Source organism: Hyperolius riggenbachi, chromosome 3 (genome assembly GCF_040937935.1).
Source record: "Hyperolius riggenbachi isolate aHypRig1 chromosome 3, aHypRig1.pri, whole genome shotgun sequence".
NCBI lineage: Eukaryota > Metazoa > Chordata > Amphibia > Anura > Hyperoliidae > Hyperolius > Hyperolius riggenbachi.
In genome coordinates this window covers 279,882,636-279,907,231 of record NC_090648.1, presented here as the reverse complement: position 1 = coordinate 279,907,231, position 24,596 = coordinate 279,882,636, and the positions used below count along the sequence as shown (strand labels likewise).

The 24,596-nt window shown below is 43.7% G+C and overlaps 1 protein-coding gene across 2 annotated transcripts in view; it reads right to left on the bottom strand.

Annotated features, from left to right (window-relative positions):
• POT1 (protection of telomeres 1) overlaps positions 1 to 24,596 on the bottom strand; it is a 151,458-nt gene that overhangs the window by 66,911 nt on the left and 59,951 nt on the right. For both annotated transcript variants that reach the window (XM_068276369.1, XM_068276370.1), the window contains 2 exons: positions 11,647 to 11,816; positions 10,393 to 10,466 (listed from right to left, as the gene is read on the bottom strand). In XM_068276369.1, the coding sequence (XP_068132470.1) occupies positions 10,393 to 10,466; positions 11,647 to 11,816 (244 nt within the window). The remainder of the gene's footprint in view (positions 1 to 10,392; positions 10,467 to 11,646; positions 11,817 to 24,596) is intronic.

The following is a 24,596-nucleotide window of genomic DNA, read 5'->3' as shown; positions in this document are numbered from 1 at the left end:
GTTCACTGTCCTGGCATTTTGGGGGGTGCCTAATTGTAAGCACCCCTGTAAAGCCTAAAGATGCTCATTGGACTTTGGGCCCCTTACCCCAGTTAGGCTGCAAAAAAGTGCCACACATGTGGTATTGCCGTACTCAGGAGAAGTAGTATAATGTGTTTTGGGGTGTATTTTTACACATACCCATGCTGGGTGGGAGAAATATCTCCGTAAATGACAATTTTTTTACACACAATTGTCAATTTATAGAGATATTTCTCCCACTCAGCATAGGTATGTGGAAAAATACACCTCAAAACACATTATACTACTTCTCCTGAGTACGGCGATACCACATGTGTGGCACTTTTTTGCACCCTAACTGCGCTAAGGGGCCCAAAGTCCAATGAGTACCTTTAGGATTTCACAGGTCATTTTGAGAAATTTCGTTTCAAGACTGCTCCTCACGGTTTAGGGCCCCTAAAATGCCAGGACAGTATAGGAATCCCACAAATTACCCCATTTTAGAAAGAAGACACCCCAAGGTATTCCATTAGGAGTATGGTGAGTTCATAGAAGATTTTTTTTTTTGTCACAAGTTAGCGGAAATTGATTTTAATTGTTTTTTTTCACAAAGTGTCATTTTCCGCTAACTTGTGACAAAAATAAAATCTTCTATGAACTCACCATACTCCTAACGGAATACCTTGGGGATTCTTCTTTCTAAAATGGGGTCATTTGTGGGGTTCCTATACTGCCCTGGCATTTTAGGGGCCCTAAACCGTGAGGAGTAGTCTTGAAACCAAATGTCGCAAAATGACCTGTGAAATCCTAAAGGTACTCATTGGACTTTGGGCCCCTTAGCGCACTTAGGGTGCAAAAAAGTGCCACACATGTGGTACCGCCGTACTCAGGAGAAGTAGTATAATGTGTTTTGGGGTGTATTTTTACACATACAGATGCTAGGTGGGAGAAATATCTCTATAAATGACAATTATTTGATTTTTTTTTACACACAATTGTCCATTTACAGAGAGATTTCTCCCACCCAGCATGGGTATGTATAAAAAATACACCCCAAAACACATTATACTACTTCTTCTGAGTACGGCGATACCACATGTGTGACACTTTTTTGCAACCTAGGTGCGCTAAGGGGCCTAACGTCCTATTCACAGGTCATTTTGAGGCATTTGGATTCTAGACTACTCCTCGCGGTTTAGGGCCCCTAAAATGTCAGGGCAGTATAGGAACCCCACAAGTGATCCCATTTTAGAAAGAAGACACCCCAAGGTATTCCGTTAGGGGTATGGCGAGTTCATAGAAGATTTTTTTTTTGTCACAAGTTAGCGGAAAATGACACTTTGTGAAAAAAAAAAACAATACATATCAATTTCCGCCTATTTGTGACAAAAAATAAAATCTTCTATGAACTCACCATACTCCTAACGGAATACCTTGGGGTGTCTTCTTTCTAGAATGGGGTCATTTGTGGGGTTCCAATACTGCCCTGGCATTTTAGGGGCCCTAAACCGTGAGGAGTAGTCTTGAACCCAAATGTCTCAAAATGACCTGTGAAATCCTAAAGGTATTGGACTTTGGGCCCCTTAGCACAGTTAGGCTGCAAAAAAGTGTCACACATGTGGTATCGCCGTACTCAGAAGAAGTAGTATAATGTGTTTTGTGGTGTATTTTTACATGTAACCATGCTGGGTGGGAGAAATATCTCTGTAAATGACACATTTTTGATTTTTTTTACACACAATTGTCCATTTACAGAGAGATTTCTACCACCCAGCATGGGTATGTGTAAAAATACACCACAAAACACATTATACTACTTCTCCTGAGTATGGCGATACTACATGTGTGACACTTTTTTGCAGCCTAGGTGCGCTAAGGGGCCCAACGTCCTATTCACAGGTCATTTTGAGGCATTTGTTTTCTAGACTACTCCCCACGGTTTAGGGCCCCTAAAATGCCAGGGCAGTATAGGAACCCCACAAGTGACCCCATTTTAGAAAGAAGACACCCCAAGGTATTCCGTTAGGGGTATGGTGAGTTCATAGAAGATTTTATTTTTTGTCACAAGTTAGTGAAAAATGACACTGTGAAAAAAAACAGTAAAAATCCAATTTCCGCTAACTTTTGACAAAAAATAAAATCTTCTATGAACTCATCATACACCTAACAGAATACCTTGGGGTGTCTTCTTTCTAAAATGGGGTCACTTGTGGGACTCCTATACTGCCCTGGCATTTTACGGGCCCAAAACTGTGAGTAGTCTGGAAACCAAATTTCTCAAAATGACTGTTCAGGGGTATAAGCATCTGCAAATTTTGATGACAGGTGGTCTATGAGGGGGCAAATTTTGTGGAAACGGTCATAAGCAGGGTGGCCTCTTAGATGACAGGATGTATTGGGCCTGATCTGATGGATAGGAGTGCTAGGGGGGTGACAGGAGGTGATTGATGGGTGTCTCAGGGGGCGGTTAGAGGGGAAAATAGATGCAATCAATGCACTGGGGAGGTGATCGGAAGGGGGTCTGAGGGGGATCTGAGGGTTTGGCCGAGTGATCAGGAGCCCACACGGGGCAAATTAGGGCCTGATCTGATGGGTAGGTGTGCTAGGGGGTGACAGGAGGTGATTTATGGGTGTCTCAAGGTGTGATTAGAGGGGGGAAATAGATGCAAGCAATGCACTAGCGAGGTGATCAGGGCTGGGGTCTGAGGGCGTTCTGAGGTGTGGGCGGGTGATTGGGTGCCCGCAAGGGGCAGATTAGGGTCTAATCTGATGGGTAACAGTGACAGGTGGTGATTGATGGGTAATTAGTGGGTGTTTAGAGGAGAGAAGAGATGTAAACACTGCACTTGGGAGGTGATCTGATGTCGGATCTGCGGGCGATCTATTGGTGTGGGTGGGTGATCAGATTGCCCGCAAGGGGCAGGTTAGGGGCTGATTGATGGGTGGCAGTGACAGGGGGTGATTGATGGGTGGCAGTGACAGGGGGTGATTGATAGGTGATTAGTGGGTTATTACAGGGAATAACAGATGTAAATATTGCACTGGCGAATTGATAAGGGGGGGTCTGAGGGCAATCTGAGTGTGTGGGCGGGTGATTGGGTGCCCGCAAGGGGCAGATTAGGGTCTAATCTGATGGGTAACAGTGACAGGTGGTGATAGGGGGTGATTGATGGGTAATTAGTGGGTGTTTAGAGGAGAGAAGAGATGTAAACACTGCACTTGGGAGGTGATCTGATGTCGGATCTGCGGGCGATCTATTGGTGTGGGTGGGTGATCAGATTGCCCGCAAGGGGCAGGTTAGGGGCTGATTGATGGGTGGCAGTGACAGGGGGTGATTGATGGGTGGCAGTGACAGGGGGTGATTGATGGGTGATTGACAGGTGATCAGTGGGTTATTACAGGGAATAACAGATGTAAATATTGCACTGGCGAATTGATAAGGGGGGGTCTGAGGGCAATCTGAGCGTGTGGGCGGGTGATTGGGTGCCCGCAAGGGTCTAATCTGATGGGTAACAGCGACAGGTGGTGATAGGGGATGATTGATGGGTGATTGATGGGTAATTAGTGGGTGTTTAGAGGAGAGAATAGATGTAAACAATGGATTTGGGAGGTGATCTGATGTCGGATCTGCGGGCGATCTATTGGTGTGGGTGGGTGATCAGATTGCCCGCAAGGGGCAGGTTAGGGGCTGATTGATGGGTGGCAGTGACAGGGGGTGATTAATGGGTGGCAGTGACAGGGGGTGATTGACAGGTGATCAGTGGGTTATTACAGGGAAGAACGGATGTAAATAATGCACTGGCGAATCGATAAGGGGGGGTTTGAGGGCAATCTGAGCGTGTGGGCGGGTGATTGGGTGCCCGCAAGGGTCTAATCTGATGGGTAACAGTGACAGGTGGTGATAGGGGGTGATTGATGGGTAATTAGTGGGTGTTTAGAGGAGAGAATAGATGTAAACGATGGATTTGGGAAGTGATCTGATGTCGGATCTGCGGGCGATCTATTGGTGTGGGTGGGTGATTAGATTGCCCGCAAGGGGCAGGTTAGGGGCTGATTGATGGGTGGCAGTGACAGGGGGTGATTGACGGGTGATTGACAGGTGATCAGGGGGGGGATAGATGCATACAGTACACAGGGGGGGGGGGGGTCTGGGGAGAATCTGAGGGGTGGGGGGGTGATCAGGAGGGAGCAGGGGGCAGTTTAGGGACTAAAAAAAAATAGCGTTGACAGATAGTGACAGGGAGTGATTGATGGGTGATTAGGGGGGTGATTGTGTGCAAACGGTGGTCTGGGGGGTGGGCAGGGGGGGGGTCTGAGGGGTACTGTGGGCGATCAGGGGGCAGGGGGGGGGCAGATCAGTGTGTTTGGGTGCAGACTAGGGTGGCTGCAGCCTGCCCTGGTGGTCCCTCGGACACTGGGACCACCAGGGCAGGAGGCAGCCTGTATAATACACTTTGTAAACATTACAAAGCGTATTATACGCTTCCTATCCGGCGATCGTCGGGTTAACAACCCGCCGGCGCTTCCGATTGGCCGGCGGGTTGACGTCGCGGGTGGGCAGAGCCTATTGCTGGCGGATGCGCGCGCATCCAAGCGCGAACCCCGGCCAAAGAGTGCCCCAGGACCTGACGCCATTCTGCGTTACGTGGTCCTGGGGCTGCCACTTTGCCGCCGCCAATATGAAGTAGGCGGTCCGCAAGTGGTTAAAGAGACTCTGTAACAAAATGTTCAGCCTTATTTCTTCTATCCTATAAGTTCCTATACCTGTTCTAATGTGGCCTGGATTACTGCAGCCTTTTCTAGTTCCACAGTTGCTGTATTATCTCTGTTATATAATCTAATCTTCTTTCCTCTGATGGCTTTGTTGGGCTCAGGCACTCAGGCAGGAATGTGCTGGTCTGCTTGTGATTGGATAGAAGCTATACACTCCCTCTCCACGCCCCCTGCAGGCTCTGTGTGAGTCACAGACTGAGCTCCTCTTAGCCTATCACAAGCTGGTTAGCAGCCATGTCTTTTGTTTGTAAACACTGCCAGGATCGCAGCAGGGAGTGGCAGAAACAGCACAGATGGGCCCAGGAGAACATAATAAACAGAATGGTATGCTTTTTATTGTAAGAATTTTAGAGTACAGATTCTCTTTAAGAATCATGACATTTTTGACACTTTAGCTGTGTTGTCTTGATACAGCAGTAACTTTTTAATTACAGTACTTATCCCATCTTAGTGATATACAGGATCTTCTCAAAAAAATAGCATATTGTGATAAAGTTCATTATTTTCTGCAATGTACTGATAAATATTAGACTTTCATATATTTTAGATTCATTTCACACAACTGAAGTAGTTCAAGCCTTTTATTGTTTTTCCTATTGATGATTTTGGCATACAGTTCATGAAAACCCACATTTCCTATCTCAAAAAATTAGCATATTTCATCCGACCAATAAAAGTGTTTTTAAAACAAAAAAGTCAACCTTCAAATAATTATGTTCAGTTATGGACTCAATACTTGGTCGGGAATCCTTTTGCAGAAATGACTGCTTCAATGCGGCGTGGCATGGAGGCAATCAGCCTGTGCCACTGCTCAGCTGTTATGGAGGCCCAGGATGCTTCGATAGCGGCCTTAAGCTCATCCAGAGTGTTGGGTCTTGCGTCTCTCAACTTTCTCTTCACAATATCCCACAGATTCTCTATGGGGTTCAGGTCAGGAGAGTTGGCAGGCCAATTGAGCACAGTAATACCATGGTCAGTAAACCATTTACCAGTGGTTTTGGCACTGTGAGCAGGTGCGAGGTCGTGCTGAAAAATGAAATCATCTCCATAAAGCTTTTCAGCAGATGGAAGCATGAAGTGCTCCAAAATCTGATAGCTAGCTGCATTGACCCTGCCCTTGATAAAACACAGTGGACCAACACCAGCAGCTGACATGGCACCCCAGACCATCACTGACTGTGGGTACTTGACACTGGACTTCAGGCACTTTGGCATTTCCCTCTCCCAGTCTTCCTCCAGACTCTGGCACCTTGATTTCTGAATGACATGTAAAAGTTGCTTTCATCCGAAAAAAGTACTTTGGACCACTGAGCAACAGTCCAGTGTTGCTTCTCTGTAGCCCAGGTCAGGCACTTCTGCCGCTGTTTCTGGTTCAAAAGTGGGTTCATGCTTCCATCTGCTGAAGAGCTTTATGGAGATAAAGATTTCATTTTTCAGCACGACCTGGCACCTGCTCACAGTGCCAAAACCACAAGTAAATGGTTTACTGACCATGGTATTACTGTGCTCAATTGGCCTGCCAACTCTCCTGACCTGAACCCCATAGAGAATCAGTGGGATATTGTGAAGAGGAAGTTGAGAGACGCAAGACCCAACACTCTGGATGAGCTTAAAGGGAACTTTAACTGTGGGGAAAAAAAACTCACTTACCTGGGGCTTTGTCAAGCCTCCTGCAGCCGTCCTGTGCCCGCGCCGGTCCTTCGGTGCCCTCCGGTCTCCCTCCGCGGCTAAGTTTCGTTTTCGGCCGACTGCCAGTCGTCCTCCGGGAAAGCGTCCTCTTCTTCTGCATTCCCTGACGTAAAGCTCCGTAAAGCACGTCATCCGGAAGCGCTTTACGGCTGGGTATGCGTTCCATGGACGCGCTTTACGTCAGGGAATGCGGAAGAAGAGGACGCTTTGCCGGAGGACGACTGGCAGTCGGCCAACAACGAAACTTAGCCACGGAGGGAGACCGGAGGGCACCGAATGACCGGCGCGGGCACAGGACGGCTGCAGCAGGCTTGGCAAAGCCCCAGGTAAGTGAGTTTCTCCCCCCCCCCCAGTTAAGGTTCCCTTTAAGGCCGCTATCGAAGCATCCTGGGCCTCCATAACACCTGAGCAGTGGCACAGGCTGATTGCCTCCATGCCACGCCGCATTGAAGCAGTCATTTCTGCAAAAGGATTCCCGACCAAGTATTAAGTGCATAACTGAACATAATTATTTGAAGGTTGACTTTTTGTTTTAAAAACATTTTTCTTTTATTGGTCGGATGAAATATGCTAATTTTTTGAGATAGGAAATTTGGGTTTTCATGATCTGTATGCCAAAATCATCAATATTAAAACAATAAAAGGCTTTAACTACTCAGTTGTGTGTATTTGAATCTAAAATATATGAAAGTCTAATGTTTATCAGTACTTTGCAGAAAATAATGAACTTTATCACAATATGCTAAATTTTTGAGAAGATCCTGTATATATATCTTGTTTTCTTCAGTGCAATCTAGGCTTCCTTTTGGTAATCGATTTTTACCAAAACTATTTTATTTTATAGTCATTTTTTGGGGAAAAATTAAGCATAAATCCAGAAAATACCTTTTTTAAAAAAAAAATGTCACCCTTCTTAGTTTTCACATGACACGTCCCACATTTAAAAAAACACATAAACAACAATTGTTTGGCCCTTCCCAGTTAAAAAGATACCCCATATATGTCATATTTAATTTCTAGCTGAGCATGTGGCGGACCGTTATCCTCAGCCTGCACTACTGTGGCGATCGAATGTGTTCGCTAGGGCGACAATTCGGGGGCCATGGTGCTGTACAGATGCAATGCTAGGCAATGGCAGAGCAATACATCTGTAGAGCATTGGGGCCCCACACTTTCACCCTAGAAATCGCATCTGATAATATAACCATTTATAAACAGGTATAGGTATTGCAGGGGCTAGTAATGGGCCAATAGGCTAGGCTGGCGTTAACCAATTTTTTTTTTACTCTTCAAACCCCCCCTCCCCCCCCCCAACTGTATTTAATGTTTGCTGCCATTAGCTAGCAACAATCATGCATAGGACTGTGCAAGTGTGGCGGCTTTTAATGCAGGATGTAGATTTTACGTCCTGAAACATACAGCAGCACTAAATAGGATGTAGAATCTACGTCCTGGAATGTTAACTAGTTAAGAAGTCTATAGTAAGCAGAGGAGCGATGTTTTGTGTCAGTTTCTACCAGAAATGCAGATAGCTATACATAACAGATATGTATACTGTTGCATTAGTTATCAATCAGTATTCCCTGGAATTTGTTAAAAAGTTTAATGTTCCGAGACAACGGGAGCCAAAATGGTGCAAAATGTCACAATATTGAGCAAAGTATGATAAATAAATAAGATGCTCACAAAGGTGGGTTGCAAGAGGGGCAACCAACCACTTAATTCAAGTGGAGATGCACAAACCCGACTCCTCTCGGGTACCCAGAGAAACCTGAACATAGTTGTTCATTTTGGAAAAACACAACTGGCCCTAGATGTGGCAGAGCCATAGGACCAATAGCACCCCTCCAAAGGAGGGTGAAAAGCACAAAAGGGGGTAAGAGGTGCCCAGAGGTATATAAAATATAGTTAAAAACAACAAAAATAAGAGGTGGCTTATCTCAATGACAACTTCATACAGCACTAAACTGTATTATGTACTGGCTACCGCTGGGCGCCTCTTACCCTTTGTTGTTGTTCATATTTATAAAAATTGTAATACATTTTACAATATTCACTTATATATTTAACCAAAGTTTGCCTATTGTAGAATCTCCCTGGTTTACATTCATTTTTAAATTTATTACAGGTGGCAACATTTTTACTGCTTGCCCTGGGCATCACTGCGGGATGTATATTTGTTGTGTGTGCCGAAGTGAGCAGAATTAACACAATATTATTGAGTGCACTAGGAGGAGAAGTCTTCAGGATATTATAGCCTGGGAGGGTGAGGCTACATACCAATATGTAGCAATATATAGATATAGAAATAAATATGGAAACTGTCTAGAATAGGATTCTCTACTTTTCCTTTATAAAATTCACAGGAATCATAACGTGGACAGTGCAACACATATGTTATGTAAGTAAAGCAAGTATTTATCTACTTATATATTTGTTTTTTTTTCCTGAGATAGTATGGCTGACAGCTCCTCTTTAACCACCCTGGCGGTCTATTAAAATCGCCAGGGTGGCGGCGAAGCAGTTTTTTTTTTAAAAATAATGTAGCTAGCCTAGCGCTAGCTACATGATAGTCATTGTGCAGCGGCATCCCCCCACCCCTTAAGATCGCCTCCGGCGATCAGAGCAAACAGGAAATCCAGTTCAGAATGGGATTTCCTGTATGGCTTCCCCTGTCGCCACGGCGCCGATCGGGATGACGTCATGGCGTCGGAGGGAGTTCGGATCCACGCCATAGCGCAGCCTGGCGGTGATTGGCCAGGCTGCGCAAGGGGTCTCGGGGAGGGGCCTGTAACGCGGCGGGTAGCGGCGCATTGGCAGCGATCGATCACAACAGGCAGCTAGCAAAGTGCTAGCTGCCTGTTTTAAAAAAAATTGTGAAAATCGGCCCACCAGGGCCTGAGCAATCCACCGCGGCGGTCATGGACGAGCTGAGCTCGTTGTTAGAATTTAAGTAGGCCTCAGTTATTTGGACTGATTTAGTCAAAAAGGCTTGGGGTGCAGACTTGCCCTTTAAGGGGATTTTCTCTTAGAGAGAAAATCTACAGTTCTGTTAGCAGAACTAGGACATACCAAGAAGCTGTTCTATGGACAAGGCCACAGGTCTCACTGACCTCAACATGTACACCACAAGAACAGTAAACACAGCCATGTTTAATCAAGACCAAATTCCTTGCAACTAGGGCAAGTGATTCATAGAATATTAATCAAGTAGGTGTGTATCATGACATCACAAGGGGTCTGAGCCAATAGTAGGTTCTGGGAGGAGGGATCAGATGAGGTCACATTTAACGCGTTCTGGTTCGTATAAAACCAACAGCCGGTTTACAGAGAGACACTCTTTCTGTCCCTGTCGCCGCTGGTCTTAATCTTTACTTATATATTTATTCAGGTCTCGTTAGTTTATCTTGTATGCTGTATATACTTAGTTTAGACGTAACTTAGTATAGAAAGAGGATAACTGACTAACATTCAGGAGGAATGTTAGTCAAGCGCTTGTAACGCAACGGACTTAAACAGAAGAATTTGCTTTGCTAAGATGTAGCGAACTGTTTACTGAATTAACAACTTGGAAGCCTAAAGAAGTTCTATCTCCTATAATGCTTGCTGTGAGGAGAGTCGAGTCAGCTCACATTCTGTGAGGTGCAACTCTAAGAAGTTGCTGGTGCCGAAGCAAATAGGTGATTTATACCACTCGTCATTACCGCCAAGGTGGTTAAGGAGAAAAATCCACTTTGGGGATGGGGGTCTGTGGGGAAATGGAATGGAAGCAGCCAAGTAAAAATGGATCTGATCGACCGATAATCAGATCCGTTTTCACGGGTCCGTTTGCCCCTAAATTGCCATTGTGAACCTGGCCTTACAGTAATCTCCAGATAACTTACAATTTATTTGAATCCTGCATTTTGTAAAAAGGTTTGCTTTACTTACCTGCGGATGTATTTAAATCTGATGAAGATATAGAATCCATGGGTGGGTTTTTATTTAGTTCCACATCAAGAATTCTAAAACACACAAAAGATTTGTACAATGTCAAATCTATAGAATTTTGTATACAATGTCATTTTCAATGTAATTTGCACTAAACTTGGAACAATCATTACCATTATCTAATCTGGGAGAAATAGCAAACTCATGTATAAGCTCAGAATTAATAGAACAGAAAAATAATACTATTGTATGAAACATGTTTTCTGTAAACAAACATTAAAAATAGTGCATCAATGACATATTAGTTTAAAAAAACTCAAGCACCGTAATCAAAAGAACCATGTAACATCTGCTATTGCACATTGTTAGCTACAAGTCTAGGTGCTGGCCCTGTGACATGCTTGTCATGCATTCTCCCATTAGAATACAGGAATAGTTTATTCAATACTGTACAACTACTGGAATTACTGCATCATTTATTAAGCAAAAGACAATTTTGGTTAAAGAAGACCTAATTGCTGGGAATACACGGCTCGATTCTGAGCTGATAAGATGGCTCGATAATTTCCGACATGTCCGATTACCGTTCGATTGTTTTGCCGCTCAATTTCTCATTGAAATGAACTGAAAAAAAGATAAGAAAAACGAACGGAAGATAAGAGAATTGAGCGGACAAAATGATCGGGAGCAGAATTGACCCGTGCATTCCCAGCATTAAACCCAGGACTTAACTTCACAGCAATTAGATAGATCATCTGGGGGCCTGTGTGGTGAAATTGTGGAGAAAGTCCTCCCATGACACTGACAGTTACCTGTCTGTGAACTGCCAAGAAGGCAATGTGTATACCACCCCTCAGGTGTAGTAGTCCTCGGGGCCCCTGCAGACATTTAGTCAGCTGAGCAACTCAACTGTCTCAGCTGTTGCGCTCCTCCATCTGTCTGCACGGTCCCAGATTCCATCTCTGCTGGCAGCATCTTCTTAGTGACCTGGGCACATGTAACTGAAGTAACACCCGGGTCACTGAGGAAATGCGGACAGTGGGTAAGAAAATGGGCAGCACTCATTCAAAGAAAACACACACGAAGTAACATGAGTCAAGGGATACTTGACATGGTTTTACCCACAACAGGGGATACTTGGTAAACTACATATATCATCAAGAGGAAGACTCTGTATTGACATTGAGAAAAACTAGCCTAGAATATAGAAAGTCACCTTTGTACATCAGCTGAATAGTCCAATCTGAGACTTACTTTTGCAATTCTTGAACATCAGAGCCATTTTCTGGGAGCACAGTGATCCCCCGTCCATACCATGTTCCTCCATGAAGATGAAATTCCATATATGAAAGTTGACCTTGATCATCATTAGAAGTGGTGTGCAACTTTGCATGTAAATTTTGCATTACAATGTAGTTGCCAATCTAAATTAAAGTAGAAAACAAATGCTTAATGGCATTGGTTTTGCGGATTTTATACAACGTATAGCAAATGATAATACTATATCTGCAAGTGATAATGCTATATCTATCTATCCAAATGCAGATGGATGGGTGTGGGTATGTGTGTGTCGCTCGAAAATACCTTGGCCAATTTCAATGAAGCTAGGTACACAGATCCCTTACAAACTTGGTAAGATATATACGGGGGGGGGGGGATTTCACGTCAATGGCAAAAATTAAAAAGGCTGCCATTCTCACAGTCCCCAAACTTGGCTCAGTTGATCACTTGGTTGATCGAGGTTGGAAACTTAAAAACTCAGGGAAAGTGGTCTAGCTGCTTGAGGACCACAGGCTTCCACCCCCCTAGTGACCAGGCCATTTTTTACAATTCAGGTTTAACAGTGTATTACTCGGCCATACAGCTTAACACACAAATGAATCTTGCCTCCTTTTCTTGCCACCAACAGAGCTTTCTGTTGGTTTCATCTGATTGCCGCTGTGATCTGTATTTTTTTTAAATGAATTGTATTGTATTTTAAAGAAAAAGATGTATTTTACTTTTAATTTATTCCACCTCCCCTCCCTCCCCCCGATATTCAATCCCTGTGATCACCTCTCATAGGCATCAGCCTATGAGAGGGATCAGATTATGAGCCTCTCCTGGGGACAGCTCAGTGACAGAGCTGTCCCGCATGCAGCACTGCACTAGATAGCAGCAACGTACAAGTAATTGTTGCCGGTTTTTTTTATTTTCATTTACAGCCTGCCAGCTCTGATCGCGCCTGGCAGGCTGTTTACACCGTAATTTAGCGGGGATGCGCGCGTGCCTGCTAATCTCCGCCCCAGGACTTGACTTCAATCGGTGTTTGCCTGGGGAAGCCATTCTGCGGCTGCCAATTGGTATTAGGCGGTCACAGAGTGGTAAAGCATAAACCAGCCAATCAAATTGCAGTCATTAATTTTACATGGGAAAATGTAAACTGCAGCCATGCTTACACTATTTATGGCAGGGTTCTCAAACCTGGCACAGTTGGTCACTAGGTGACTGGGATTAGCCAGATGGGAACCAACGCCGTACGAATCTATGTCCAGCAGGTGGTGCTGCCTCTCTGACTGAACGTAGATTAGATGTTGCAGTAGATTAGACGTCGAAGGCGAGAGAGGAAATTAAGCTGTCATTAGACAGCTGACATCTCCCCTCATTGATCAGAAGCCAACACGCATGGCTCCTGATCACTACGATCGCCGGCGGATCGTAGTGATCACTGTTAGATCTGCGGTGGTAGGGGGAAGAAGAGGACCACAGCTGCTCATCGCTGGAGCCTGGGAGGTGAGTAAAGGCTGCCCTGCAATACGAGGCCACACTAGGGACACCATGCCCAGCTAGCCCTACCAGGGATCTGACTGCCTGACCCCCCCCCCCCCCATGGAAAATTGCCTGGTCCTTAAGGGGGGGTTAGGAAGCCGGTCCCAAAAGGGTTCATATTCAGAAAAGTGGGCGGAGCCTACAACAGTCAATCAAAATTCACCTATTGGTTCTGAGGGGGAATATTTTAATTGCCATTCTTATACTGTTAATGGCAGAGGCCTCAAACTTAATACAATCAGTCATCGGGTGATTGCAGTGTAAATGTAGACAAGGGGCGGAGCCAAAAACAGCCAATCAATTTGTTTGCTTTATTTCAATGGAAAGATTTAAACTGCTTCCATTCTTACATTATTGATGCAATGGACCCCAAAGCTCATACACTTGGTCATTGAGTTACTTTGTGGCAAGGTTAGAAAAAGTGGTCGCACACAACAACCACCAAATACATACCAGGGCAACGCCGGGTCTTCTGCTAGTTATGAATAACAATACATTTGCACAGACACAATTGGTAATGAGCTCAGCTCTCAGGATCCAAAGGCTAAAGGGAGAGCGACATGGAAGATGATATATTTAGATCATTTTAAACAAAGCAAACTGCCTGGCTCTGTCCTGCTGACCCTCTGCCTATAAAAACTTTCACCCATAGACCCTGAACAAGCAGGCAGATCAGGTGCTTTGACTGAAGTCTGACTGGATAAGCTGCATTCTTGTTTTTAGTGTGTGATTCAAACACTTCTGAAGACAGAAAGATCAACAGGACACCAGGCAACTGGTATTGTTTAAAAGGAAATACTGTAAGTATGGCAGCCTCTATATCCCTCTCACTTCAAGGATCCGTTAAGTGAGAGGAATGCCATCTTCATTCTCTAATGCACAATGCCAGTTGCCCGTTTGTGCAACTTTATACTTTAAAGGGAACACCAATACTTTAATGGGAACCCCAGGTGAAAGAGATAATGGAGGCTGACATATTAATTTCCATGCACATTGCGTGGCTGTCCTGATGGTCCTCTTCTAATACTTTTAGCCATAGACCATGAACAAGCATGCAGATCAGATGTTTCTGACAAGATTAGCTGCATGCTTGTTTCAAGTGTGTGATTCAGACACTACTGACCAGAACGATCAGCAGGACGTCAGCCAACTGGTATCGTTTTAAAGAAAATAAGTATGGCAGCCTCCATATTTCTCTCACCTTGGTTCCTCTTGAGTCACTGGCCCAGAATGCACATCAGATGCTTTGACTCTGATACAACTCAATTGGCTGCATGCTTGATGCAGGTATGTGACACACAAACAACGAATGACTAAAGCTCAGCATGAAAGTCATGCAACTGAATATGGCAGCCTATGTATTACTCTCACTTGAGGTCCCCTTCCAATTGGTAAGGGCTAAAGAGGCGTGGCCAAATTAAACCAAACCAGTAGTAAATGCATGCACACAACGTGTGACACAGATGGTGTTAAAAACAGTGTGTGTGACTAAGCCACAAACCCTTAGCACTGATCTTTTTAAGGTTCCTACAAGATGAGCACAATATAATTTGTCTATATCAATGTCAAAGTCATGTAATTAAAACATTAGAATTAAGTCAACTAAAATTTCAGACGCAATCAGGGCACCCACTTGAATTATGAAAAATCACCAGAACTGTACACACCTATAGACTTCAATTTTTTAGTGTAAATTATTTCAACCAGCAATACGCAGTTTTAGGATGTTTGCGTTTCGAAAAAGTGCAAGGTATGCAATTGTTGGGACTAAAATTGATGAACTTGGGAGTCATCAGCAATACTGTAATAACAGCTGCGGCGAGCAGCACCGCCGTTGCAGCTGCCTCCACGGAGGTGACCTGGGGGACGTCGGCTGCGGCAAACGCTTCTACCGCCCCAGCCATCTCTCTGCCCCTGCCCGTCTTCTCGGCGTGTAGGACGCCGAGGACGGGGCTTTCCTCCGCACACAGGGTCGCTGTATTGCGTGGGCGCGCGCACAGACAGGACCTTTATTCTGGGAGGAGAGGCGTCAACTGACCGGCTGATGTCAGTGGAGTCCCACGGCGTCCAGGATTGGCTGGTTCAGAGGGGCGTGCCAGTGGGGTCTCCTCTGCTTCATAAGCCTCCGGGCTTCATTGTGGGATTGTCTGTTGTCGTGAATACTTGCGTGTTAGCGCTCAGACCGTAGGCTAGTTCCCTGGTGTTGATGCTAAGGATTTCACACCTAGACTAGGATATTGCTATCCTGTTATTGTTATTTGTTTAGACTAGTTCCCGGGTGTTGATGCTAAGGATTTCACACCCAGACTAGGTTATTACTTACTGTATTGATTTCCTGTGTATGACTCTTAGCGATTACTCTGACTCTGATCCTGCTTTCTGATTCTGTGCTTTCGGCTATCTGCCTACCTGTTGCTGAACCTCTGCCCGATTACCAATTACTCTCTTGTCTCACGATTCTGTACCGATACTTACCTCTCTGTTGCCGAACCTTGCCTGCCTGACCATTCTGCTCACCAGTGGGCCCTCGCCACTGGTGAGGTGTTACTACACCAGCTCCGCTGGTGAAAACAGTTCTGCTAGGCTATAGTTCAGCCTTAATTACCTGCTCGTTAGGTAACCTGTCATTGTAGTATTACTGTGTCTCGCAGGCTGCAGTTCAGTCTGACTCACCCGCCCCTCGGGTGTTCATTTGCCTGCAGTATATTCTGAATCACTTGCTCCTTGGGAGATTCAGCCTCATTAGTAATGTTCCTCCAGCCTGCTGGAGGTGGTACGTTAGTGCACGCTTAGTGTACTGGTTACACCTCACCAGCCCTTCTGGTGAGGTCTCATTAACCATTAAAGTTACGATTGCACCCAAACACTTACACTTTATTAGGTGTCCAGAGGATAGCCATACTTGTATTGTTGGTGATTCTGCAGATCACTAAATCGGGTATACATCTGTATTGTTGGTGATACTGTAGATCATCAATAATCAGATACTCTCTGTGTGCTGACACCAACCGTTACAAATACACAATAACCTGTTTAATTCAATGAGATCCACCAGAATTTATGTAATGACCCTATAAGCACCTTCAAGGAAAGTCCTATAAAGCACAGTATTGATTTCCTTACACAGAAGGCAATTGCAGATTCAGCAGATAGCAAAGATCACAAAGCATCACTTTGGTGGGCAGAGCTATGCAAATCATTCCTTTATGCCCTTGTATGGCAATGCTACATCTATTTTATACAACACGTATAGCCTTTAAAGAGGAACTCCAGTGAAAATAATGTAATAAAAAAAAGTGCTTCATTTTTACAATAATTATGTATACATGATTTAGTCAGTGTTTGCTCATTGTAAAATCTTTCCTCTCCCAGATTCACATTCTGACTTGTATTACATGGTGACATTGTTACTGTGGGCAGATTATGGAGCTGTTTCTAGCTGGTCTGGCTTTAACAGACAGCTATTTCCTGTCTGAACATTGTTACATTGTGACAGTTTGCCCAGAGTACCGTACGGTACCAGAGCCTCTTGTGGGAGGGGTTTCAGCACAAAATCAGTCATACAGCGCCCCCTGATGGTCTGTTTGTGAAAATCATTATTTTTCTCATGTAAAAGTGGGTATCAGCTACTGATTGGGATAAAGTTCAATTCTTGGTCGGAGTTTCTCTTTAAATTTTAACACTTTTTAAGAGACGTTAAAAAAATAACACTTGCTGCTCTTTAAAGACGGCAGCACTGTACTTTGCAGAAACAGGTAGCAATTAACTTGAGCAGCAATAGACTGCTGAGCTGCAAAGGTGATTAAAGCATGTATGCTATTTGTGTCAAAGAAATAAAAACTATACCAACAAGACAACTGCTAAGCAAGTAATCAAAATGTAAAATCACCCAACAGTCTAAACTTGACTTTGCTGTGTAAATATGAACATTGTTATATGATGTATAAGTGTTTTCATTTTCCAATGCAATTTCATTACTGCTTCCCTATATCCTAGATTATAGGTTGGCTTTTTTCCCTCATGGATTAGTCAGCCTAAAGAAATAGACAGTAAGCTGAACAGGACTTGTTTTTTAATACACACGTAACAATGATACGTTTCTCCAGCACCTTCCTTTAACTAAGAATGCAACTATGATTCTATTACAGAACAAGCATTCAGTTTTTTAATATAAAGAATAAAAACCCTGTAGAACAGTTCCTTGATACTTAATGAAACATATTACACCACAAAGGGGCAGCATTATCTCACTAGTGAAATACAGAAGATGAAAATGAAAAAGTCTGGATATTTTTCTTAAAGTGAATCCCTACAAAAATAATTTCCAGTTCCCAGACACTACTGGTGATCCCTCAGCTTTAAACGCCAAATCCAGGAATGTTTTTTTCTCTTAATTAGTATATTAGCAATTCACTTATATTTTAATCCATATATTTGCTGGAAAAATAGTTTCGTTTTTGCAATAAAAATGTACATTCCCTGCTGCACTAGTTCACTGCTGGAGAGCTCTTCAATGGAGATATCTCGCTGCAGTTTACATCCTCCATCCAACTCACTCAGTCAGAGCCCTGACCATACAGGGGCATGATGTGAGTAGTGGTAGTAGCATAGTCTGTCAGACCCAGTCCAAACAACAACCTCTAGCAGATCTGCAAAACGCTAGAGGTTTTTGAAGCAGATTTCAGAGCGATTCTGGGCATGTTTAGAGATGTTTTCTAAACACGCCTAGCTTTTTCTGGAGTGTTTTTGTGTAGCAGATTTCATATATTGTTACAGTTAAGCGGTTACTGAACCGCTTCTGTAACAAAAACACCTAGAAAACTGCTCTGATCTAGCGTTTTTCAGAGCGGTTTGAGCTTTTCCTATACCTTACATTGAGACATAAACGCATCTGCAAACTGCAAAAATGCTGCAGGAGACCCGTTTTGCGGTTTGCTAAAAACCTCAAACCGCTGGTGTGCACCATCCCATTGAGATTTATTAGTCAAGCGTTTTCACAGGTGGCAGCAGTTTTGAAAACGCTACCAAAAATGCTTGGTGTGCACCAGCCCTCGGTCGGTAGAGAGAACAGCAGAGTCCTCCTCCCACCTGCTACTCAGATTACTGCAAGGGTTCTGACTGAACTAGGAGGGGGTGAATGGCAGCTAGATATACTGTAGCTAAATGTAAATGCTCTGCAGATAAGAATTGCTGCATCATGTAACTGTCAATATGCTTACACACACACTAATCCTAAAGTACCACTAATTGTGAAAAATTTAAGTACATAAATATAAAATGTACATTTCTCCTAGAGTAAAATGCACTATTGTTCCGTTGTTCCAATCACTTACACTTACATTATGTTTTACAAAAGCAGTCCCTGGAAAGAACGTATACAATGATATCAGTCAGCTTTCCTACCCATTTGCACAATGTTTTGGCAGTTGGACTGAGCAACTGCAGTTCAGGAAGTGCTTTTGTAAATAAAGAAATAATGGAGAATACCCCAGAAAATGGACTAGTCCAAAACCTGACAGATTTATCAGAGTTCCCTACCTACTGTGACAACGACATTGGAGAAAAAGGAATTTATAGTGTCTTTTTCTCTGGGAGAAATCTACTTCTTATATTATTATTTATTGTATTTATAAAGCGCCAACATATTACACAGTGAAGGACAATAAATACATTCATACATAGAAAGATACAAAAGGATGACAGACATAGCATAACAAGGTTATACAATATAGGACAAAGTTATAAAAAAGGCAAAAGGTACAAAATACATGATCATGCAATTTTGGGCAGGTTAGGTAGGCCCAGTAATTAAAGTATGAGGTGGTCATAGGAAAGGAGCACACAATTATGTAGAATACACTAGGAAAGGGAGGACCCTGCCAAAGGCTTACAATCTAATGTATGTTTTAAAATGGTCAAATATTAGATAGTGGTTCCTTAAATATATATGAATATACATACAAACACTGTACTTACCTCAAATGCATAACTCTGTGCTTGTTGCCGATTTAGGACTCAGAAACTAATAAAGCCCAGTTTGCCAGCAGTGTGAGGTGCTAGAAAGTACCTGCATTTAACCACTTAATGACCGCCTAACGCCTATAGGTGTCGGCAGGTTGCAAGTGGTTTCCCATAGAAACGGCGGCCTTTCCATGTCAGTTCACGGAGGGTGTCTCCATGCACAGCCTGCGAGCCTCCGATCGCAGCTTGCAGGCTAATTGTAAACACGCGGGGAAGAAATCCCTGCTGTTTACATCATACGGCGCTGCTGTGCAGCAGCGCCGTAAAGAAGATCGGCGATACCCGGCCTCTGATTGGCCGGGGATCAGCGGCATCTGATAGGCTGAAGCCTATCCTAGGCGGCGCAGGACGGATCGCCGTCCTGTGCCGCCCACAACAAGAGGGAGGGAAGGAGAGGGAGGGAGGAAATCGCTTGCCAGGGTGGCGCTTTGAGGAGCTCCACCCCCGCAAAACAGATAGCCTGCGGCGATCAGACACCCCCCCCCCCCCCCAGCAGGACATCCCCCTAGTGGGGAAAAAAGTGCAGAATGGCCTGGTCCTCAAGTGTTAAACTAATGTTTCCCTTACCAAATACAGATTGCCACCCCCCTCATGAATGCGCAGTACTGAATGTAAGCAGAATTTCACAGTGATTTCCATTTTCATTTATATTGGAGAAAACAGGTAGAAGGGCACATACAAGTCCCAGTGCAGCCACCAGAGCGATTACAGCAGTGATTTGGAGTTGCTGTCGGTTGCCATTGCCAGCAATTCCAAAAAACGCTATGCCAATGAAAGTGTTTGGCGATATGCCCACTGGAGGGATTGCAATTTGAAAAATTACAATCGCTAAGCATGGAGCATTTTTGTGATTTCCATTGCGATTCAATGTTAAGATAGATGGCCAGGATAAACTGGCAGTAAAGCCTCACATTTTGCAGTTAAAGCCACACCACCTAGAAGGTAATCCACTAGAGAATAAAGTACAAAAAAAGAAAAACAACAACATAGAATTGTAAAATATATTTTACTATTCTCTATGACGTGGCTTTAGGTGCATTCATTTCCCCTTTCCCCACCATCTTCTATCCTGTTCACTCCCCCACCCCATTTTCTTCCATCCTGGGGGTCTTAACCAGTTGCATTTACGCAATACTTTTGTTTAGAATTATGATTTCCATTATTTTGTTCCAAGTGCCTGATAAAATGAATGTAGATTCTTGAAATGCATAGGAAAGAGCAGGATCATCCACAAGGCACCCTAGGCAACTGCCTGAGGGTAGTGGGCATCAAGGGCCCAGCTGCCACCTTCTCTCACCAGTCTTCCACCTCAGCTTACCAAAAAAAGACAATGGGGAAAGCAAAGGCTAGTACCTTGCCTTGGGCCCCATGTCATTTTAATCCATTTCTGCCGTAGGGCCATATTAGAGAATCATAAAAATGTGTAAATTTTCTTTTGTGTACTTTACGCTCTGGTGGATCATCCTCTAGCTGGTGCAGTTTAAACAGCAAAACTGAAGGATTTCCCGCCAATATATCCTGTACATCTACTGCTATGAATACTGTTGATATTATACATACCCAAACAATTCTATCATTCTACCCCTGAAGTCTATGTTGTTTTGGTTTTAACCACTTAACGACTGCCTAACGCCGATAGGCGTCGGCGGGTCGTTAGTGGTATAGCATGGAGGCATTTCCATGCCAGTTCACGGAGGGTGTCTCCATGAACAATGTGCGAGCCACCAATCACGGCTTGCACACGTAAACATGCGGGGAAGAAATCCCCGCTGTTTACGTCATACGGCGCTGCTGTGCAGCAACGCCGTAAGGCAGATCGGCGATCCCCGGCCTCTGATTGGCAGGGGATCGCCGGCATATGATAGGCTGAAGCCTATCCTACAATCCGTCCTGCGCAGCACATGATGGGAGAGGGAGGTAAGGAAAGGGAGGGAGCGCAGAAAACGCTGCGGAGGGGGTCTTGAAGAGCCCCACAGCAAAGCGCAGCAAGCCGGCGGCAATCAGACCCCCCCAGCAGGACATCCCCCTAGTGGGGAAAAAAGGAGGGGGGGGGGAAGGCTGATCGCCCTGGCTAAATCTTGATCGGTGCTGCGGGCTGGAGAGTCGACGCAGCACCGATCTCAGGAAAATCCCCTGGTCCTTAAGTGGTTAAACAATATATATCTTGCAGGTTTTATGTTGAGATGAAATAATAAAATAATAAAATAATTATGATTGAAATAATTGCTCCATTATTACTGTCACAGTAAGTAATTTGCAATCTTATTTTATTTAAAAATGTATTTCCACTTCAGTCCAAAGTCAGCTAAGAATATTTAAAATTGTCCACAAAGTTGAACAGCATTTTTTTCCAATCAAAAAAAATCAGTACTTCTGTTGAGTTTTAGTTGCGTGGTTTACATTTTTAGTTTTAAAAAAGCTTCAATAGAAAAAAAAAAAGGTAAACAGTATGCCAAATATTGCTGTAGAATACTAATTCAAAGTATAAAGGGTACTTATCCGTTAGCCGGGCGCATCCGGCAGGTGGCGACAAAATTCCACCAGAGTTACATCTTTCCCTACTATCCATGGCGGCCTGGAGGGGGAATAGTAATACGTGCCACCTGCCGTATGCGCCCGGCTAACGGATAAGTACCGTATAAAGCAGGGCTGTGGAGTCGGTCCAAAAATCCACCGACTCAGACTCCTCAGTTTAGGATTCCACCGACTCCGACTCCTCCAATTTGCATATTACAATTTTGTTGATTAAAAGTATGTAACGTGAAATTCGTCTTTAACTGCCAACGCTTAGGAATTTTACAAGACAACTGAAGTGAGAAGGATATGTAGACTACTATATTTATTCCCTTTAGACTAAAACTAGTCCTTGGTAAGAGTACTTGTAAAAGGTACAAACCGGAACAAAGAACATCTATCAGGCCCTAGGCAATGTAATGTGGGTGCATGTAAGAATGATGTGCAGGTACTCTGCAGGGGAATGAGAGGAGATTCTTCCTCTATTACACATTCTTTATGCACAATCTGAACAAGGTTTATGGGTGACAGACAACACCTCTGTGTTCAATGTGCACAACATTCTCAGTGGATTCTCTGCAGCTCTGTGGAGAGTGCATATGTAGAGTATAGTACTACTGTGTAACAAAGTAAACCTGAGACAGATGAAATTAAAGTTTTATACATACCTGGGGCTTCCTCCAGCCACCTTCAAGATAATCAGTCCCTCGTTGTCCTTCTCCACCACCTGGATCTTCTGCTATGAGTCAAGGTACTTGAGCCAGTCAGGCGTAGTGCGCATGCACACACTTCGCCGCCAGGAGCATACTACACCTGTGCAGCACTATTGCGCAGGTGCAGAATGTATCTGGCTGTGGGAGCGGAACGTGGCTGGACTACGCTGACTGACTGAATTACCAGGACTCATAGGAGAAGATCCAGGTGGTGGAGGACAGCGAGGGACTGATTGGCCTGAAGGGGGCTGGAGGAAGCCCCAGATATGTATAAAACTTTACTTTTCATCCGTCTCAGGTACCCTTTAATTTGTAGTCACCAAACCAAATTTTAACATATCAAATTATTTGATTTCATGAGCAAAGGGAGTGCATACATTTGTATAAATCAGCATCAATGCAGAATTATTTCCATCTCATTGACCATCTCTATTAGTGACACAGCTACACATCAGGCTTTATTCTTACAGCATAGATGTTATTTAGTATATATAAGATATTCCTGTGTACACATCATATATACAGTCACAATTAGATATGTATATCTGACCTTAAAAATACGGGGACTGCTTTATTGAAGCAGCACAAGTAACTCATTTTGATTGGTTTATTTCATTTTTGTGGACTAAGCACAGCTATTACTGTATATATACTGTATATATACATTATTTTAATGACTATTATCTGAGAAATAGAACATTTTATCATATTTTCTATTTTAATTACAGTTACAAATTCATTAGGAGTCGGAGCATTTTTTCCCGACTCCAACTCCAGGCACCCAAAATTGCCCCGACTCCACGACTCCGACTCCACAGCCCTGGTATAAAGATAACAGTAATCAATTCAATTTGAATCAAACAGTAAGTAATAAACAGTGACGTCAAACCAGCCAGTCGAACCTGAAATAGAATTACCGATGGCTCCACATAGTTACATAGTAATTTTGGTTGAAAAAAGACATACGTCCATCGAGTTCAACCAGTACAAAGTACAACTCCAGCCTGCTCCCTCACATATCCCTGTTGATCCAGAGGAAGGCGAAAAAACCCCTACAAGGCAAGGTCCAGTTAGCCCCTAAAGGGAAAAATTCCTTCCCAACTCCAGATGGCAATCAGATAAAATCCCTGGATCAACAACATTAGGCATTACCTAGTAATTGTAGCCATGGATGTCTTTCAATGCAAGGAAAGCATCTAAGCCCCCTTTAAATGCAGGTATAGAGTTTGCCATAACGACTTCCTGTGGCAATGCATTCCACATCTTAATCACTCTTACTGTAAAGAACCCTTTCCTAAATAAATGTCTAAAACGTTTTTCCTCCATGCGCAGATCATGTCCTCTAGTCCTTTGAGAATGCCTAGGGACAAAAAGCTCATCCGCCAAGCTATTATATTGTCCTCTGATGTATTTATACATGTTAATTAGATTCCCTCTAAGGCGTCTTTTCTCTAGACTAAATAAACCCAGTTTATCTAACCTTTCTTGGTAAGTGAGACCTTCCATCCCACTTATCAATTTTGTTGCTCGTCTCTGCACCTGCTCTAAAACTGCAATATCTTTTTTGTAATGTGGTGCCCAGAACTGAATTCCATATTCCAGATGTGGCCTTACTAGAGAGTTAAACAGGGGCAATATTATGCTAGCATCTCGAGTTTTTATTTCCCTTTTAATGCATCCCAAAATTTTGTTAGCTTTAGCTGCAGCGGCTTGGCATTGAGTACGATTATTTAACTTGTTGTCGATGAGTACTCCTAAGTCCTTCTCCAAGTTTGATGTCCCCAACTGTATCCCATTTATTTTGTATGGTGCTAGACCATTAGTACGTCCAAAATGCATGACTTTACATTTGTCAACATTGAATTTCATCTGCCATGTATGTGCCCATATAGCCATCCTATCCAGATCCTGTTGCAATATGACACTATCTTCCTGAGAGTTGATGATTCTGCACAATTTTGTATCATCTGCAAAAATAGCAACATTGCTCACTACTGCATCTACTAGGTCATTAATAAATAAATTGAAGAGCACTGGACCCAGAACAGACCCCCATGGGACCCCACTGCTAACAGTCTCCCATTTTGAGTACGATCCATTGACCACAACTCTTTGTTTTCTGTCCATTAGCCAGTTCCCTATCCATGC